Raw genomic sequence first — 15,917 nt, 5'->3', positions numbered from 1 at the left:
TCACAATAAGACATTTGAGAAAAAGGCATTTTTTTTTCCCTAGTGATAAAAACATAGAACTTGGGCCCAGCCCAGCACTACTAACTAGAAGTTTACTCTTAGGCAAATTTACTTAATTTTTATATCTTCAGTTGACTCATCTAAGAAATGGGATAGAGTAAGAGTATCAAACTCACATAGTTGTTATGAGGAACAGTGAGTTAGTAGTATTTGTAAGGTTCTTAGCATGTTGTGTGATGTAAACATTTGTTAAATGATATTTTAAAAATCATTTTATATACAGGGACATTCATGGGAGAACAGATTGTACTGACTTTATTTGGACATTCAACCCTAAGAATGCAGAGTTTTATTAAAACCAGATGACAGGCTTATATACCCTGAGGTATGTGTCATTTTCTCTCTAATCCAGGTGTGTTTCATCTCCTACTAAGAAACAGGAATCATCAGGATGGGTCAGTGATATTTAATTTCTATTTTCCTTTACTTCAAAAAGTTCCACTTGTTTAAAGCATGTTCCCTGACCCCATACCTAGAGTATATATAATATCTGGATAGCAGTATAAAAGCGTGTAGCTACCTGGTCTTAAAAATTAATCTAGTGTTTCCGGGATGCCTGGGTGGCTCAGTTGGTTAAGCAGCTGCCTTCAGCTCAGGTCATGATCCCAGCGTCCTGGGATCGAGTCCCGCATCGGGCTCCTTGCTCTGCAGGGAGCCTGCTTCTCCCTCTGCCTCTGACTGCCATTCTGTCTGCCTGTGCTCGCTCTCTCCCCCCTCTCTCTCTGATAAATAAATAAAATCTTTAAAAAAAAAAAAAAAGATTTAAAAAAAAATTAATCTAGTGTTTTGGTAATTTTTAAAAAGAGGACAGTGAAGAGTGGCCATGTACTCCAACAAAGGTTAGGAGCCCTATAATTTAATCAGTAAGAGGTTTTACACTTTGAAATTTACAAAGAAGCCTGTATATCACATTAAGTGGGGCTTTCCCCATATTTTAAAGAACGAGGCATATGGAAAGCAAATGGCAATTTATTTATTTTTTTTTAAAGATTTTATTTATTTATTTGACAGAGATCACAAGTAGGCAGACAGGAAGGCAGAGAGAGAGGAAAGGAAGCAGGTTCCCCACTGAGCAGAGAGCTCGATGTGGGGCTTGATCCCAGGATCCTGAGATCATGACCTGAGCCGAAGGCAGAGGCTTTAACCCACTGAGCCACCCAGGCACCCCGCAAATGGCAATTTAAATAGCAAACAAAATAAACTGAAATGGAATTCTTACAAATAATGGATTAACACAAATAGGTGGTCTTTGTTCATTCTACAGATATTATTGAGCACCTACTATGTACAGGCTCTGGTCTAGGTGCTGGGGATTCAGCTGTAAATAAGACAGAAATCCCTGCCCACATGGTGCTTATATTCTAGAGGATGAAGCAGGCAAGCGATTGGAAATCTGTGTGTGTGTGTGTGTGTGTGTGTGTGTGTGTGTACATAGTGTTAAGGACAAATGAAAACAATCAGGAAGGGAAAGGAAGGGGTGAGAAGGTTTGCAATTTTTGATAGGGTTGTTAGCTTGTATCTCACAGAGACAGTAACATTTGAGTGATGACTTGAGAGCAGGAAGGGTACAGGTATGAGGACATCTAGGAAGTACACACAGGAGAGGAAGTGTGAATATCCCCAGATGGGAGGATGTGTACCGCCTGCTTGCTCTAGTGTTGCTGAAACAGATTAAGCACTGGGAAAAAGAGCAGGACATGAGTCGAAGAGGAGAAAGCCATGGGACCTTATTAGATCATTGTAAGGATTTTGTTTTTGAGTAAAATGGGAGCCATGGAAGGATTTGGTCAGAAGAGTGACATCTCTGGATTCCATTTCAACAAGATCCCTCTAGCTGTTCTGTTGAAAACAGTCTTTCTGGTGATGGTAGATGGGAAGGCAGAGGTAAAGCAGAATATGGTGGTTTTAATTTGTCTATGAATTCTTTGATATTCTTCCCATTAGGAAATTGGGGTGAGGGGAGGCCCCTTTCCTCTTGAAACATGTGGGCTCACTTGTCACTATCTCAAACTATAGAGTAGGGTAGAAGTGAAGCTGACCTCTGAGGCTAGGTCACAAAAGGCCATGAGATTTCTACTCCATTTGCTAGAAAACACTCTTAAAGACCTTCTGCTAGAGAGGCCACATTGGTAATTCCTACTTGTCTTTTCTTTCAGCCATTCCAACCTTGATGCCAGACATGGGAGTGAGGAAGCCATTTTGGAGACAGATCCTTCTGGCCCAGCTGTTCCATATCTAGCCAACAGAGTCATCCCAGTTGAGGCCCCAGATATCATGGAACAGAACAGGAGCTGTCCTGATGTGTCTTTTCTGAATTCCTGACCATCAGGATCTATGAACATAATAAAATGATTATTGTTTATTGCCACTATGTGTTGGGATAGTTGGTTATGCCAGCAATAGGTACCTGGAACACAGAGAGAAGAGGTGAACCTCCTGTAACAATCCAGGTGAGAGGTAATGGTGGCTGAGACTGGGATGGTTGCTGTGTGAAGGTGAGAAATAGATTCTGTATATACTGTGGAAGTAGGATCATGAATATGCTGACTGACTGAATGTCAAAGTAAGGTGCACAGCTGGGACTCAAAAAACCAACTCTATGTGGTATTGAATATCGGTCTTCCTGCTATCCATTCCTCCTTAAGTGATTTCCTGGGAAATCCTGAGAGTTGCTGGGGTGTGAAAAGCCACCAGAAAAGAAAATACCTTTTAACTTTGAGTTCAGTTTTACTCAAGGTTTTAAGTGGAGGATTTAAAAGTAGTTTTATAGTAAAAGAAGTATGACTACATTGTAGTTTCAGAAGGCAAAATTCTAACATAAATTTTCCAAATAAATAAATAAATAAATAAATAAATAAATAAATAACACATGTAGGGCTTGTCACCTGAATGGCTCTGAGTTAAGTATGTTTTTCTCCCTGGTGAATCAACTTGTGAATCCCTTACCCTATCTTCTCTGGAGAGGTTGACTTGCTGGTTTTTCTGGTTGGGTTGTGAGAGCAGATGTAGCCTAATTAGTTAAAGGCACTCCAGAGCTAAGGTTCTTAACCCGGGGATCTGAGAAAATCAGGGTTGGCATGAATTCTCTACATGGAAAGCCCTGTGATTCACGGACACACTCATCTTTCCATAGGAAGTATCTATCACCTTCTCAAGAGGATCCTTGACTTTTAAGAGGCTAAGCCCCACAAGGCAGAGAAAGAACAGTCAGGAATAACTTGTAGTTATGAGGATGATCATGACTTGCACAAAGCCTTTTTTAAGGCTACTTTTGAAGGCCCAGTTATAGCTTATATAGAGAACATAACAGTGACCAGGCCTTATGACTGCATTATCTAATGCAAGGTTTGTATGTCACTTCCTATGAAGCTTGAAGATGAGATCTGACCAATAAAATATTGTCAGTTCTAGGACATTTCGACAAATGGGACCTAATATTTGGTCGGGGAATTCAAGTATGTGTGGTTGGTCATACTTTTTCCTAAGACTTATACAGTTTAGGATCAAATGTTAATATAAAAACTCAAGAAAATGAAGATGTGAGACTCATCTATTGCTTTCTAAAAATATAAAGTCTAAGTTAGGAAGACCCAAATTCCCTGAACAATTTTCAAATAAAATATTTCAATTAACGACCTCTTAGTTTTCCCATCCTATATGCTTATAGCTCAGAGGTTACAGATTTGTGGCTGGTAGCAATGTATCTTTGAAATCCACACTATTTGGATTATTAAAGATTAGATGCCAATACTTAAAAATCAGGATAGTTTTCTCTCTGGCACCTCTTCCTACCCCATTTGGATTTCCACTTTTGAAAATCATAAGGTCTGTCACCCAATATGGTAAAACTCTTGAGGCTGCAATATTCAGATTGGCAGTATGATTAATAAAGTAGATTGTGGAGAACGATTTTGAATACTTCTCAGAACTATGCTTAGAGTGTTGTTGTGTTTTTTTAAAATGGTTAGTCTAATTTAATTCGTTTCTAATTTGGCGGCAACAGCTCCTTCTCACATAATTTATGGGTTGGTATACTTCAGAATTCCAGAAAAACTACATTAGTTCAGGTCCACTGAGACAAATGTGACAATACGTAATAAAAAGATTAAGTGTATTTAGAGGTGCCTGGGTGGCTCACTGGGTTAAAGCCTCTGCCTTTGGCTCAGGTCATGATCCCAAGGTCCTGGGATGGAGCCCCACATCGGGCTCTCTGCTCAGCAGGGAGCCTGCTTCCTCCTCTCTCTCTGCCTGCCTCTCTGCCTACTTGTGATCTCTGTGAAATAAATAATTCTATAAAAAAAAGATTAAGTGTATTTAAAAATAAATGTAGTTGATTTCTTGCAAATAATTAGGATAATATCAATCTAACTTTAGCAGTACTTCCAAAGGGAAAGTTGTTCTAGGAAACTTAAATAAATAGATAAAATTAGTATTTAATTGGTTGATATTAAATATATTAATTAAAAACATGTATTCTTTCAATTAATAAAAACATCTGCACCTGAACACACATATACTTCTGAGTCAGCTCTTTCTTCATAGATAATGCACTGAATTACAGCCTCCTCGGGTTGAGTAATTACACATCAAATTTGATAGCGTTCAAATGATGGTGGTTTTGCACTGGTGATATTTGCGTTTCTCGTATTTGGTATTTGGATATACCCGCCAGACCCTCATCTTAAAGCATACTGTCCTTGTTTCAAAACACAAGCAAAACAAAATAAAAGTGTACAGCTTTGGGAAAGACATCTTTGCCTCAGGTTAAATGCAAATGGATGGCCCAAACAAACTCTTCCTTCAAAATGCAAATGTTAGCACTAAAAATGGTTATTAAGTGAGACTGCAGAGGGATTTTTCTGGGCATTTCAAAGAAAGAGAATATCCACCTGCTCCTTTATCTCCTGCAGTTTAACAAACCATTGCAACCGTTAAAACATCATTTGTTTGCTCAGGAGTCTATAATTTGAGCGGGCTCAGTGGGGACAACACATCTCTACCGCATGAAGTATCAATAGAAGCAGATAGACACCGGGGCTGGAGGACCTACTTCTGAGGTAGCTTACTCACACGGTCTACATTAGTGCTGCATCTTAGCCAGGGGCACAGCAAGGACATGCTTGGAATTCTCTTTGGGACTGCTTGGGCTTTCTCCAAGCATGGTGGCTGGGTTCCAAGAGGGAGTGTTCTAAGATGACTAGGTTCAAGCTACAAGGCTTCCTGTCACTTAGTATCAGAAGTTCCAGATTATCCTCTCTGTCTCATGCTGTTGGCCAAGTAAGTCATTAGGTCCAGCCCAGATTCAAAGGGAGTGGAATAGATTCCATCTCTCAATGGGAATACCCCAAAGAATTTGCACACTATCCTTCATATATCACATCACATGTCCAAGTTGTCACTATAACCAGGAAATCTTGTGCTAATTTAACTGCCTATTCAGGGTGGCCATGTGCCCTTAAAAAAGCTTCTAAAAACTGAGTATCTCCAGAGCTACATCTGGGGCTCAGTCTGAGTCCATATGACTTAGAGTTATGTGGGTCTATCTTCTTTAAGTTCAGAGTTGTTTAAAGTGAAGAGTGGGGTGGGGGAAGGCCAGTGCATCGATGTAGTTTGTCCACGAGTGGACTATGTTTTGTACTGAAAGCTCTGGTATGTGACAGTTTGGTGCTAAGCTAAATTTTCATTAAGAACAATGAAGAGGGGCGCCTGGGTGGCTCAGTGGGTTAAAGCCTCTGCCTTCGGCTCAGGTCACGATCCCAGGGTCCTGGGATCGAGCCCCGCATCAGGCTCTCTGCTCAACGGGGAGCCTGCTTCCCCCTCTCTCTGCCTGCCTCTCTGCCTACTTGTGATCGATCTCTCTCTCTCTATCAAATAAATAAATTAATTAATTAAAAAAAAAGAACAATAAAGAAAGCAAAATAATCCACAATACCTTTAACCCACACTGAGTCTGCCCTTCAAGGCTGAGTTCAGTTTGCCCCTTCCCTGTGGAAGATGGTATGAATCCTATTTCTATTAATATCTTGTGGTTAGAGAAGCAGTGTAGACTAGGACCTTGGTTCTAGAATTAGACAAACCTAGTTTCCAAACCCAGAGTTGATACTTGTGAGCTGAGGACTACGGTTAACTTACTTAAACTTTCTGTTCCTTCTATCAGACCTCTATGATGAGTCTGATAGGGCTGCCTGGGTGGCTCAGTAGGTTAAGCATATGACTTAATCTCAGCTCAAGTCATGATCTCAGGGTCACGGGAGGGAGTCCTCCTGGGCTCCAAGCTCAGTGAGGAGTCTCCTTGCCCTCCCATTCCCACCTTTCCCATCCCTGTGTGTGCTCTCTCTCTCTCAAATAAACAAATACATAAAATCATAAAATAAAATAAAGTAAAATAAAATAAAATAAAATAAAATAAAATGGGTCTGATAATAAGAGTATTTACCTCAGAGGAATGTTGCAGATGATGAATTCAAAGCACTTAGAATGCCTGGCATTTAGAAAGACTCAATACATGTTGGAGATTATTATAGTTATTATTTTCTTGATTACCTCCCAAGGTTCTTAACTATAGGCCAACATGTATTAGGAGTGGGAGCATGATAATCTAAACTATTTGTGGTCACAATGAAAGCATAAGACTCTTTTCTTTGATAACTGAGGCAACTGGAATTATTTTCAGTTCTTAAAGTAAAGGTTTCTAGGCTTAGTTTTAATTGAAAGCAGATAATATCATGGGGTCTAGGGCAAAGTGTTGGGAGTAAAAAGAAATTGGCTAAGGGGTAAGATGTAGAGTTTATGTCCCAGTTTTCTTCTAGCTGTGTGACCTTGGGAACTTATTTATGTTATCAGAGCTTCAATTTCCTCATCTCTACAAACATGGCTCATAATATCCATTTGGCAGTATTGTTATGATAATTAAATGAGGCAAATTTTATAAAAGGACTTGGTAGGGAGCAATTACCAATAATGTTATTTATTGACCTTACTGTTATAATTGAAGTGATCAAAATAATTAGATTATACCAATTAAGTTTCAACTTACCTTTTTTTTTTTTTAAAGATTTTATTTGTTTATTTGACAGAGATAGAGATCACAAGTAGGCAGAGCAGCAGGCAGAGAGAGAGTGGGGAAAGCAGGCTCCCCACTGGGCAGAGAGCCTGACACAGGGCTCAATCCCAGGATCCTGAGACCATGACCTGAGCCGAAGGCAGAGGCTTAACCCACTGAGCCACCCAGGCACCCCTCAACTTGCTTTTATATCATACAGACACAACATGAAATACAATCTTTTCTTTCCCTTCTCATGGAAAACTGATTCTAGTATATTTCTTTCCTTCCCTGTTCTCACTTCCCTGATCTTTTCCCATTTCTTACCTTTTGTATTTCCACTTGGACTTTCTTCATATCTTTCCCTATATTTTTTGCTTTGGTTTTGTACATTTTTTTGTATTGGTTTCTGAAAGTTTATATATATATATATATATATATATATATATATATATATATATATATAAACACACATATACACATATACACACATATATAAAACATCTCATGATATGAATTGCAAACATTTTTCCTAGTCTGTAATTTACCTTCTGATTATTTTATGGTGTTATTTTTGTTTTCTTGCCATGAAGAAAGAAATATTTGATTTTTTAAAAGATTTTATTTATTTATTTGACATACAGAGATCACAAGTAGGCAGAGAGACAAGCAGAGAGAGAGGAGGAAGCAGGACACCCGCCAAGTGAAGAGCCCGACATGGGGCTCGATCCCAGGACTCCGGTATCATGACCTGAGCCGAAGGTAGAGGTTTCAACCCACTGAGCCACCCAGGTGCCCCAAGAAATATTTGATTTTTATGTCATCAAATTTTCAATGATTTTTTTATGGCTCCTATTATAGTTTCTACATGCAACTATTATTAAAAATTTATATTTTAGCACTATTATGGATTAATTTTAACAATTAATACAATATTTATCTGTGTTTTCCATGTGCTACTATAAAACTACTCTAATTCTTACACTGCATAACATGGTTTATTAGTTGGTAGTGCTGGTTCCCTCTCAATATAATTCTTTTTCATAAACTTGCTGTTTATTCTTGTTTGTTAATTTTTCCACATTATTTTTAAAAATCATTCCATCTGGCTCAAAAAAATGATGTTATTTCATTTATTGGGCTCACATGAAATTTATGGATTAATTTAGGCAGAATTAACATAGTTTTTATCTTGAGTCTTCCTATCCATGAAGATTGTATGCCTTTACACTTATTCCAGTTTGCTTTTATGTCCCTCAGCAGCATTTAAATGCTGCTCTTCAAAACTGATTTTCTCTTCAAATTGATTTTTCACTTCTTACATTCATTCCCAAGTAAAACATGTTTCTGATGCTAGCGTAAATGAAGCTTTTATTTCAATTACTTTTTCCAACTGATTTTTATTCATTGCTCTTTATGTTTTTTTTCCCATACCGAGTTTTAGATTTTTATGTAGATAAAGTCCACCACATTTTTCTTCACAATTTCTACTTTTTCAGTTTCTTTGAATGCAAAAGGAGAAAATCATGTTAATGATATTTAACCCTGACATACTGCTTTTGTTTTCTCCATTGCCAGCTACAGTAGTAGGAGGTTCTGTTTATGTTGCTTAATAGCATAATCTAGTCTTCCATAATGACTAGTCCATTAGGCCAAAGATAATCCACAATGCCATGTTCTAAAAGTCACCAGAGATAAAACCCACACAGCCTGAGAAAACCACATTTGATCATGTTGGTTCTCTTCTCAAAACTCCCTCATTACAAATATATATGGTTATACACTTTTGTTGCTATCCAGATCTCCTGGCATTCTAATGATTTCTTACTACAAGCACCTATAACTCAGTTTGAGGGCTCTCTCTGGTCCTATGGGGTCAGGCTAGGAGTGCTCTATTGTTAATGTTCCTGGGAGACTCCCTCAACTGATCAAGGACAGGTGTTAGTTACATATACCTCTTTTTCTTGTGACTTAGTCGGAATAACTTTGAGGCACATTCTACACCATTATCGAGTTGCCTGCCCCTGCCCCCACTAAATAAAAGAAAATCTGAGCCCTAGTTGCCAACAGTGGTAACCTGTTCATGAATGTATTGACTTCCTTTTCTTCTGTGTCTCACTTCTCCATTCCCTTAATACTTAGGTTCACCTCCCAAATAAGTTTCTTGTCTCAAATCCTTATGTCTGAGTCTGTTTCTTGGGGGAATGTAAACTAAGAAAAAGGTATCTTATGAGCTTATCCCACCTACTTTTACAGGCTTATTACCTGCTTATCTCCATTAAACATCCAAAACTTAGTTCCATTTACTCAACATCCAATGATCAAACACATCATGCCTTGATGTTTTGTATCTAAGAGTGTTTCCTTCTGTTTAGGATGCCTTTCCATGACCTGTGCCTGGTTACTCTGCCTTTAAAAGTCAAGCCAAGAGTGACTTCTTTACCTTCCTATCCTGGGTCAGATGCCCCCTTCCTTCTGTGTATTTCCAAACATGGTTCATAGATCGCTGCTGTGATGGATTGTTTCCAAAGATGGTCACAATAGTTTCTCTGATCCCTCACAACATTTTGTAATGTGACTTTGCAAGCTTGCTTCATTAAGAAGCAGAGCCCATTTCTCTTCCCCTTGCATCTTGTGACTAACTTTGACAACAGAATGAGGTAGAAGTGAACCTAAGCCTTAAGAGGAGTGTGGTTTCCATTTTCACTTTCTTGGAAGCTAGCCTTCATTTAAAGAAGCTCAAGCTACTCTATTGAAACTGAGAGACCACATGGTAAGGGTATCCCTGTGAAGGAGATACAAGGTTCCCCAGACAACAGCCAGCACCAAGGTCTCAGTGGGTCCATATAGGATGCTCATTAAACATCATATGGAGCACAGACGGCCATCCCTACCAAGACTTGCCTGAATTCATAGCCCACAGAAATAATCAGCAACTGTTTAAAACTATTGAATTTGGGGGGTATTGGAGTAGTTGTTATACAGTAATAAATAATTGCAACATCTATTATAGAACTTGTCATTAAATATTATAGTTATTTATTTACTTATCTGCTACGCTGATGAGCTACTATTAATAAAGACAGAATATTTTCATCTGAATGACTATAGCATCTGACGTATGGGAATGCTTTAGAATGATGAACCCGTGAAAAAATGAGACTCTTTAAGGAGATCTCAGAGAAACATTGTCACGTTGAGGATATGGTAAAGGAAATGAGAACCAAACATAAAAGCTAGTAGAAAATGATTGTAGGAGAAAAGAGTGGATGAGCATTCAGAGCAATTGCAAGGAATCTCCAAAATTTGTAGTTTATGAGTTCTCTTTATAATTGGTGAGATTATTGACCACTGTCTCCATCAGTGTGCAGATTAGACGATCCCCACAGACATGAATATTTGGTATGGATGGAGGTGTAACAAGGGCCTGTCAGGTAGCTATCACTATGTGCAATTAAACTGTAAGTCATGGTTCTCACTGTCCAGAAGTTTATACTGTAACAGAGAAGCAGATGTACCAGGACATTGTAGGCTTCAGAAGGATATGAAAAAGTAAGGAGAACAGAGGCTCATATTCAATGGTTACAGAGCTAGGAAGGATTTCCAAAAATCTGCCTATTCTTTCCCCTTCAGGGAACATTTATTAAGTACCAACTGGGCATGGCCCTTTCTATTATGCTGAAGCTTCACCAAACTGAGAGAAGTGTCTCAAATGTTCTGTACTCTGTCATGCCTCACAGCCTTTGCTTTTTCCCCCCTTCCTTTCTGGAATGATTTATGACCTCTGCTCCCCTGCCCTTCACCTAGCAATGCTTACATTCATCTCTGGGGTCCCTCTCTCTTCTTTTCTTTATTTGGCCCCCAGGAATAAAAGCCTTATTTGCTTTGCCATTTCAAACGTCTCCAAATTCAGTCTGAGTCCTCTCTGCTCTACAAAGCCATCATGGGCCACCCCAACCTGGGGCTTCTTAGAATATAGTAGAGAGGGAACTGGCTTTGGAGCAATATGGATTTAGGTTCAAATCCTGGCTATGGGGCCTGTAACTCTGCACAGGTTCCTTAACCTCTTATGTTTTTTCATCTGTATATTGGACATGATGCTACCACTTCATGGGGTTGGAATGAGAGCCTAGGAGATTGCTATGTAAAGTGTTTAGTTGAGTCCTGGTATATAGCATCTCACTGACATAGGCCATTGTTTTCCTTCTCTCTGAACTTCTGGTATTTAATATCTGTACCACTCATTTGTCCTTAAATCATAGTTGCTTTGTGACAGCTCTTGTCCTGTACCATCATTTAACTTAATGCATTTATTGCTCAATTTGCATATAAGCTTTTTCCTAATAGCTAAATAGTCCTATTTTGTACATCTTTATATGTCCCAGGGACAAGAGATTCTTAATAAATATTGGTGCGTGAACAAATAAACGGTAGAATGAGCAACTACCTCTCAGTTCTGTCTATACTACATTTTGTAAAGTACAACATTCAGGGTCAAAAACTCAGCGAATTAGAATACTCTAATGTCGGGACATTTTTGTTTTCTAGGGAAGGAGTGATTAGGGAGAAGTTCAACAGTTTTCCTTGATCCTATAGGTCAGGGTAACAAGGGGGAAATGCAGACCCCATCCCATGAAAAGGTAACTTGGAGGCGATGCAGTATTTAGAACAAAGAAGACACTAGGACTACCTCCCCAGCTTCAGGCTTTCTTAATATGAATGTATAGCCAGGTCAGGATTAATGAGTGGGATTGAAAAAGCAATTATGTGACTAGTAATCCCCAGTTAATTTTATGGGTATTAAGTAAATCAATAGGAAATAACAAGTTTGAGTTAAGATATTAAGGGCCCTTCCATCATGTATATGGATATGCTCATGAGCAGAGAGAATAAATCCTTTAGGACAAGAGTGTTCTGTTACTGACTGAGGCTCCATCTGTCAGAAGTCGGAGGTAGGATGACATATTACGAGTGAACAAATAAAGAGACTTAATCAGTGATGAAAACCAAGAATCAGTGCATCCTCAGGTCATGTGGGGTTTAAAGAGAACACAACACACAACAGGGTCAAGCTCCAAAAAACTCCAAAAAGGAACTAGAAGTTTTCCAGATAGAAGGAGTCCGCTCCCTTGCTCAACTTGGTATCAGGGTAGTGAGCTGGGCTCTCCCACGAGGGTGTTGAAACCAGGCTACACTGGGACAAAGAGAAGGAAGGTTCTAAGGAGAGTGACTAACAATGACTTGCATACTCTTTTTTGCACCAAACAACCCTTTGTTCAGAGTCCCACAGGGTCCTGTGACACATAAAAGAAACAGAGGTATTGCTGTATGATTGCAAAGAAGCAGGAAGAGAAAGCATGAGGGGATCTTGGGAGAAGCTGGTATAATCTTCGATTCTACTTCCTACGACCTTAAACCTGGCAGAACGTGTTGGGAAGACCACAGGCCCAGGAGATCTGTAAGCCTTTATGAATTGCTCTTGCCAGCTGTCAAGGATTTGGGTTAAGATCTGTTGGTTGAAGGTCTCTAAAGCAAAATGTACTAAAACTAGTGACAACAATCATGTAGTCAAGATGACTACCTCCTCCTCAAGGGGGAAAACAGGCCCTTGTCTGTCTTCCTGCACCAAGATCTCAGCCGGGTTTATTCTTTCTGGAAAATATTTTTCAAGTCATAACTGAGGCTTTCAGTGGAAGCCAGTTCCAACTTAGGAACATCTAAATATATCTGAACCAACAGGTTCTGGATGGCCCGTCAGAGGGAGCTCTGGAAGAGGCAGCAGCTATCCTCCTGTTTCCTTCTGCTCTGAGACAGGCCTTGATGTCCAAGAGTATTTTCTATCTTACAGGAGTACTTAGTAATGAATCTCGAGGATCTTGAGTTTCATCTTTACTTAGGAGTGGTTGTAACCATTTAGCTAAGTTTCAAGCCTCAGACACGAGAAGGTGGTTAGAAAACCAAGATAAACTAAAGAGACAGAAGAACAGCTTTGAAGGCCTTTCTGCCCAAACGAGAGGCCTCAGGGTCAGACTGGATGAGAGGGTGAGCGGTTGTGTGGCCGGTGTTTCCAGCATGTCAGGGGATAGGAGCATCTCGGGTGGTTAGCCCTCCGAATGAACACTGACAGACAGAGGGTGGATATTATTAGGATTGCCCTCTGGGGAAGATAGGGGTTGAATGTTTTCTCTTCATATCGTGATACGTTTCAGATACTCTGCTGGGTCAGTGGACCCATCCAAGCTTAGGGTAATGCCTATTGTTAAGAGGGGAACACATTTTGGGACACCCCCCCACCCAGGCTCCAGAGTGTCCCTCCCCACCCACCTCTTCAAATTGGAAGCATAAATTCAATTCACTGAGGGCTGGGCCAGCCCCCAGCCAGTAATGCCTGTCCTGTGATCTTAGATCAATCTGACCTTCTTCCTGGGTGGGTGCTGGCTCCTTGAGGACGGATGTGTAATGCGGGACTGCACAGGTTCCCTGCCCAGCTGTGCATTTCCCAAGAGTGAAGCCACCTGTTTGGCTATGCTAATTTGCTCCTGAAGCAGATGAGCTCACCTGTGTTGCTTTAGCAGAGGGCATTACGTGAGGAGGAGGGCACTGCCTTTTCACAGGTGCCTCGTATACCCGGGCTCCCTCTTTGAATACACTAACAACATTTCTGAAGTTTCTCCTCCCCCCGGCACATCCCCATCCAACATTCTGTCAGCGCCAAGAGCCAAGAAAGACAAAAAAGTATCAAATGGGAAAACAATGAAAAGCCTGTTTAGTTCCTGTGTGCAGCGCGAACAATAAGCCACCCTTTCTGAAGTGTCTCAGAAAGGAATGCCTGTGATGTCCTTTCAAAGAAGGGCTCTGGCCCCAAATCAAGCTGTAAGCCATGACAATACTCCACTAAACAGGGCAAAGAATTCGCCTTTCAGCCAGAGAGGCATTTCTCCTGCACTGGGGAAAAATGCCGCCCACACCACACCACCTCAGCACATTTACTATCCCTGCTCTTTTCCTTCCCAAGCCCGAGGAGGGTAGCTTGCTGTGATCCTTTGATGCACGGAAATGCAGGGGACCAGTCTGAACAGTCAGCGCTTTGCCCCCCAAAATGCTCACAACAAAGCAGAAGTCTAGTAGGTATGTTCGTTTTGGGGGGAGTTTAAGGCTCTCGGGTCTGTGTACCTGCTCTTGTACAGAGACATGCTCGACTTCATCCACAGCTCGACTTTTTCGTAGCCAAGCATTTGAAATTAGCCGAAGTGTCAAAACACATAAAACATTTCAGAGGAAGGACTTTCAGTGCAGCAGCTCCAAACAGCCTCGGAGAGAAGGAGGGAGAGAGGTCCAAGTCATTCAGACTACAGGGAGTTCTCGTCTCTTACCTGGGCTTCTTTTACTATCCCATTCTTCGCGCAGTTTCCACTGGCTGAGCCGTCGCTCTGTTTCTCGTGATTGTGCAGATTCCCGTTGCAAACAGCACCACCTCCAGGATTAGCCATTTGTGCGAAATGCTAGAATCCAGCAGGTTTCCTTCCAGAGGTTCTTGGCAAGCTTTGGCTTGGAAGTTGGAGAGGGGATGGGAGGAAGCACTTTGGGCTGAGCCCCTGAAGGAATCCTACCTATCAGGCTTTCCAGGAGAGCCGCAGCCTATCTTTGGGGCAGATCTTTGAAAGGAAAAACAAGTGGTTACCTTTATACTCCTCAGCTCAGAATGCAATCTTCAGGGCAACAGACCTGCTCCTGAAACTACAAAGGAGATTGCCCCTGCTGGCTCCTTGGGGGGCAAGAGGAAATCAGGAGACTGCAAAACCCCAGTGGCAAATTGCAAGGAGGCGGGCTGGGAGGTGGAGCATCTTTTAAAGACACACACACACACACACACACACACACACACACACACACGGCACAGTCAAGGTCTCCTACATGTAGTCAGTTCCGAATTTACGTCTATCCCCACCCTCTCCCTCCTATATCTAATTACAACTGCTGGCTGTAAACTGCTCTTTTTTTTTTCCTGTGGGGGAAAAAAAAAAAAAAACACTTCACAGTGGCTGCCAGGACTGCCCAGAGGAAGAGAAGAATGAGAAGTCACTGTTTCAAGGGCACACAGAGTTTTAGCTGGTTCCGTGGGTGACGGTGATGGCTGCACAACCATGTGACCGTACTTCATGCCACTGAACTGTACACTTAAAAATGGTTAAAATGGGAAATTTTGTGTCATGTGGATTTTACCATAATCCAAAAATGGCCAAAAAAAAAAAAAAGTAATACTATTCAGAACCCACCTGATGTTAAAACCAGGGATCTAAGGAGAGGTATTAACTCATCAAGGATTCCAGGAGCGCACAAATCTGGGAGACAGAAAGTTCAGTTTCTTGTGAAGTCTGCATTATCACGTGACTTTGGGAGAGCCATTTACTATCCTTTGCCTCCGTTTCTTCAGCTAAGAAGGGAAAAACATTTCTGGTGGGCTAACGTCCAGTGGGACAGCAGGGAAAGATACGTGTGGCTTGGGTTTGTTCCTGACACAGGTGTTGTGAGGCAGGTGGCGACTGCCGTGTCCCGTGAACACCTGTGGTTTACTCATTAACTCTTACTCTCTCAGTGCATTAGGCAACTGCGTTCCATCACCATCAGATGGCATTGTGCTTTTGGGACAGTGTCCATCATTTACAGCCTGTTCCGTCCTCCCAAGCCCACTGTTACGGTTCCCCTGAATGAGACTTTTTAACATCAGGCACATGGGAATAAAAACCCCAGCCATATACTGGGCCAATGGACAAAAACAGAGACACACACATTAGCAAAAAACAAGAACAGAAAA

General features: G+C 40.9%; 1 protein-coding gene across 1 annotated transcript in view; it reads right to left on the bottom strand.

Moving 5' to 3' along the window:
• Window positions 1-14,927, bottom strand: part of SPTLC3 (serine palmitoyltransferase long chain base subunit 3) — a 138,411-nt gene extending 123,484 nt beyond the window's left edge. The window contains exon 1 of the mRNA XM_032859192.1: window positions 14,476-14,927. Within this exon, the coding sequence (XP_032715083.1) occupies window positions 14,476-14,592 (117 nt within the window). The 5' untranslated portion in view covers window positions 14,593-14,927. The remainder of the gene's footprint in view (window positions 1-14,475) is intronic.
• Window positions 14,928-15,917: the final 990 nt, after the last annotated feature.

The sequence above is a fragment of the Lontra canadensis genome, unplaced genomic scaffold (genome assembly GCF_010015895.1).
Source record: "Lontra canadensis isolate GAN:19392208 unplaced genomic scaffold, GSC_riverotter_1.0 scaffold16, whole genome shotgun sequence".
In the NCBI taxonomy this organism is placed as follows: domain Eukaryota; kingdom Metazoa; phylum Chordata; class Mammalia; order Carnivora; family Mustelidae; genus Lontra; species Lontra canadensis.
Note: the sequence above shows the minus strand (reverse complement) of the source record. Positions and strands in the feature narration are given on the sequence as shown.